Genomic DNA, 5,069 nt, shown 5'->3' with positions numbered 1-5,069 from the left:
CAAGGAAACAAACTACCCTTATGGTAGGCCCCATGTCCAACAGTAGATGGCCAACTGAAAGCGACCACTACAGAATCTTTGGAGGTTCCTTGCTTCACAATGTCATAGAAGGCCTATTTGTATTGTAAAAAAAAATTTATTTTATATTTTTAGTTTATTTTGTTTACATATGTTTTTTTAAATTCTCTCTCTTTTACCTTACATGTCCTTTGAGTATTTATTATGGCTTCCAGTTAGTGTTTTTATGTCATTCCTGAGTTTGCAAATGAGTAGGTCTCTGTTTCTTGTGCCGTCTCTTGGTCTCTTTTCCTTCTGTTTGTTTTGTGCAATTTCAATGTATTTGTTTTCATTTTATCTAATAATATTTTACTTTATTATAATTTTATTTTGCTTTTATCTCTTAGAAGCTTTTGGTTTTCTAATGAGAGACAGAAAGGGGGTGGATCTGAATGGAAGGTGAGGTCAAGAGGAACTGGGAAGAGTAGAGTGAGGGAAAACCACATTCAGAATCTATTATGTGTGAAAAACTTTTCAATAAAAGGAAAAAAAATCTCTTTTGCAATTGCCTTCTGAAGTGGCTTGTGATCTCCAAGAGAAAAGCAGGTTGATGACCGTCCCTTGCCTCATTTCTGAAACCCAAACAGTATAATCCAATTTAACCAACTGCTTTATTCACTCGTCTAGACTTTTGGCAGACTCCAAGAAAAAAATCAAATCCCCTGTCAAAGGATGGAGATTTGTCACTATTGAAGATAGTCAAAAAAATTAGCTTCAGGCTCTGAAAGCAATTTCAGGAGAACTTCTCAAACTACATTAAACAATGGCTCTGCTGTTGGAATAAATGCGTCTTCTGTTAGGGTAGCTACTTGGAAAAGATACGGCAATTTGGATCTGTAATTTCTGCTTTGTTTCTTGAACAGTGGAAGCACATTATACATCAAGTGTACAGGAAATAATGGCCATCTATTCGGCAAACAACCATAACAATAAAAATTTAAATAGTTTCAGTCAGTGTACTGATCTTTGCACATCAATCGACACCTAAGATTTTGAATGGAGTTCTACTGTTCCTGTTAATGGCTATTTCAGGCTATCTTATCCTTATCAACAGTTCCCTTGGTAACTATCAATTTCTTTAATAGTATACTTTAATATAATAGTAGATATAAATTAATCTCATAGTTACATGGACTATCATCTTTCCAGCCCAGTCATTAGGTCATTCTGTGTATTTCAGGGTTTTTTCCATATTCATACATGTTCATTTATATTTGCATTGTAACCATTTGAGTTTTAGAGAATTGATCCTGAATTTTAAATAAAACTTTAAGTCTGGGCATGGTAGCACACACCTTTAATCCCAGCACTCAGGAGGCAGAGGCAGGCAGATCTCTGTGACTTTGAGGCCAGCCTGGTCTACATAGCAAGTTCTAGGACAGTCCAGACTAAACATGGAGAAACCTTTTCTCAAAAAACAACCAAACAAAAAATGCTCCAGTTCCTTGTCCACTTTGCTCATTTTTGTGGCTACCTGGAGCACAAATTTTGAGGTAGATTCCATGACTTCATATGAACTAAGTGGGAAAGAATTCCATGCTGTTCTATGTTGTCATGATCAAAAAATACAGGGAGACACTATATTTGATGTTAGTATTTTATATTTTATTTCTGCTTTGATTTTTTTGTAATACAAATTCCTCTAGGCTGGATAATGATCATCAATTTTATCTAGGGAAATAAAGAATTTCTACATTGTGAGGGGAGAGAGGACTGAGTTTATATTATGAATGGGACAGGTTATCAGAGGAGAAAATAAAGCAGGATTATGGCAAATATGGGCAGGAGTACCACAGGTTTGTTGTATTCTGACTCAGTCCTAACTGCTTTTAAATGTGTCTTTAGGTTGATGTCATTATCTCTTCTCACTGTAATAGACATTATAAAAACTGAAACATCCATATTACCATTGTTATGTTCTTTGGATATTGGTTCCATTGTGCTAAACCAAGCTTTTTCTGAAGTTATCATTTGCCTAGGATGAAGGGACACATTTATCATGGTCATAGCATGATGTGGGAAGGTCATTTGTCAATCTGTTGTTTCATTGGTTAATCAATAAAGAAACTGCCTTAGCCCTTGATAGGACAGAAAATTAGGTAGGTGGAGTAAACAGAACAGAATGCTGGGAACAAGTGAGGCAATCGCCATGCCTCTCCTCTCTGAGCCAGATGTGATGAAGCTCCAGCCCAAGATGGACATACACTAGAATCCTTTCTGGTAAGCCACCACTTCATGGTGCTACACAGATTACTAAATATGGGTTAAGCAAGAAATGAGATTTAGCCCAGAAGAGGCTAGATGTAATGGGCCAGGCAATGTTTAAATGAATACAAATTGTGTGTTGTTATTTCAGGAGTAAAGCTAACCATGCAGGAGCCGGGTGGGATGAAAAGCAGGCCTGCCCGCAGCTCCTTCTACAGAATGGCGCCCAATGTGGATGACTGAATCCACAGAAAGCCTGAGAAAGCTTGGGAAAGAATAGAGTAAAGCATGTTTTCTTGGTAGCAGCAATTTCTCGGGTCTGCTCTGCTTGCTAGAGGCAAGCAAGCGCTCTCATCTAAGAGAGGCTTCCTGACTCAGCTTTAGCTGCAAAACCATGCAGCTCTCTTAATAGGTCCTGCCAGGAAATACTTAAATGGTGTTGATAAAAGCGGACTGAATGCTTGTTTGTTTTCAACCATAGCAAGAAAAAAAGTTATGCTGTTTTAAAATGCTGGCTTTCTGGGCCATCCTGCCAGGGCAAATTCTAACTCTTTCAGACAGGCAGTCCGACTACCAGAGCATTTGAGTGTGGTTTCTGAGTGCACTGCTGCAGCTTGCTTGCTGGCAGGGACCTTGAAATGTCATAGAGTTATGGCAATAAAAATGGCTACAGCTGGTACCTCTGCCATGAGGCTAGAAAGCTAAGGAATGGGCTGGATCTAGCCAGCAAAGCCACGGCTTTAATCTTACACATATTTCTCAGTAATTTAAAGGCTCATGTGGTCAGAAAAAGAGAAATATGCAGTAAAGAGAAATTAAAAGACAAAGAAATCCTCTAAATGATTTACAGTGTGTTAAAAATATATGCAGGCTAAAAGTTAAAGTTCTTAAAGTAAAAAAAAAAAAGAAGAAAGAGAGTAGTTGGGTGTGGTGGTACACACCTTTAATCCTAACTCTTGGGAGGCAGAGGTAAATTGACCTCTGAGACTTCAAGGGGCAGAGGTAGAGTGACCTCTGAGACTTCAAGGTATGGTAGCACACGCCTTTAATCCCAATGCCTGGGAGGCAGAGACAGGCAGATCTCTGAGAGTTCAAGGACAGCCTGGTCTACAGAGTTATTCTAAGACAAAGATATACAGAGAACCTGTCTCAAAAAATAAAAGTAAAAATAAAAGAAAGAGGTTAAAATAAAGCTGCACAAAGATGAAAAAGACACAGAGAATCTTGATACTGTATGCTATTATGCTCTCTTTGAATTGTTTGAATGCTGAGGAAGGATCACCAACTGCTAAAAGATATTTGTTTATAAATGCTGCTGAACTTATCTAAGATAGATATTTTGAAAATACCTTGACTTCAGAATTTGGATCTAAGGATATGATACTTGATAAAAGAGGTTCTTCCTTTGTTTTCACAGAGGATGAGACCCTATAGATTGCTTCTATGCCAATATGGTATGATAAACCACGCCCTCCTGAAAGGTTACTGTGAACACCTTCAAAAAAATTACTAGCCGGGCGGTGGTGGCATACACCTTTAATCCCAGCACTCGGGAGGCAGAGGCAGGCAGATCTCTGTGAGTTCGAGACCAGTCTGGTCTACAAGAGCTAGTTCCAGGACAGGCACCAAAAACTACAGAGAAACCCTGTCTCGAAAATCCAAAAAAAAAAAAAAAATTACTTCACTCAATGCTGACTGAGATGAATCTAGCACACAGGTTATACCATGAAAGACCTGAATAACAGCACCCCCATTCAGCATGAAGCAGTTTGGAGAGAAATAACTGTGCCCATATTCCCAAATATTGTCTATAAATGTTCTTTTACATTTAAAGGGGGATATGATAGAGATATGAATAATTTGCATTGATATGGATTTTGCTTTGGTGATTTAAATTTAAGGTCAATTTTGTTATATGTATATGTATTTCTGATATTGATTAAGGTATTGTGATTGTATAGTTCATTTAAAAGTGTAATGTATAGGTTTTTCAGGGCTCTTTGCAAGGGTAGCTGGGTCGAATCTGCACAGAGGCAGCACTGGTCGTCACCGCAGTTCCATCTTTTCCGCGATGTTGCCCTTAGCCAAAAACGCACTAAGTCATCTCCAAGTTCGAAGCATTCAGCAAGTGGTGGCAAGACACAGCCATCAGAAGCGGACACCTAATTTCCACGACAAATATGGAAATGCTATATTAGCAGCTGGAGGCCTCTTCTGTATTTCTGCATGGACATATACAGCAACACAAATTGGAATAGAATGGAACCTGTCACCTGTTGGCAGAGTCACCCCCAAGGAATGGAGAGATCAGTAGTCATGCCAGTTGGTGCAATAATCAAGGAATTATTTCAAAACCAATCAATAAGTGATGCCAAGTCAAAGAATCATGTATTCCCTATAATATGGCATATTGAAGAAAAAATAAAGTACCTTTGAAACCTTAAAAAAATGTAATGTATATAGGTTGTTAATGAATAATCATCAATAATCAAGACTGTAGTCATGTTAGTTAGATTTTCTAGATATATAGAGATATATTTCAGTTATATAGGCATTCTTCATATCTTTCAAAGACTGCAGAATATGGCATTTTAAATGTCTTAATAAATTAGGGTTTTTCAGGACAATGAGACACGTCTGCTCCTGGCAGCACCATTCTACTTCAAAAGGAAGATGGGCATTGAAGAGGCTCCTTATCGAGTTTGATAGCCATTTGGGCAAGAAATTGCTCTTGCCTGGACTATTGCATAAACTGGACACAGAGACCCCTCAGAGAGAGGACTGCTGAACTTGCCTAAAGGTGAGAT

At 38.2% G+C, this 5,069-nt stretch overlaps 1 protein-coding gene across 1 annotated transcript; it reads left to right on the top strand.

The window, feature by feature from the left end:
• The first annotated feature begins 4,259 nt into the window (after positions 1-4,259).
• LOC130870320 (cytochrome c oxidase subunit 7B, mitochondrial-like) lies at positions 4,260-4,694 on the top strand. Its single transcript, XM_057762989.1, has one exon. The coding sequence runs from the start codon at positions 4,334-4,336 to the stop codon at positions 4,574-4,576; it is 243 nt and encodes an 80-aa protein (XP_057618972.1). The 5' UTR covers positions 4,260-4,333; the 3' UTR covers positions 4,577-4,694.
• Positions 4,695-5,069: the final 375 nt, after the last annotated feature.

The sequence above is a fragment of the Chionomys nivalis genome, chromosome 2, assembly GCF_950005125.1.
Source record: "Chionomys nivalis chromosome 2, mChiNiv1.1, whole genome shotgun sequence".
Lineage (NCBI taxonomy): Eukaryota > Metazoa > Chordata > Mammalia > Rodentia > Cricetidae > Chionomys > Chionomys nivalis.
Note: the sequence above shows the minus strand (reverse complement) of the source record. Positions and strands in the feature narration are given on the sequence as shown.

Excerpts from the sequence above, each read along its gene's own strand:
- LOC130870320 (XM_057762989.1), top strand. The coding sequence starts at position 4,334 with ATGTTGCCCTTAGCCAAAAACGCACTAAGTCATCTCCAAGTTCGAAGC.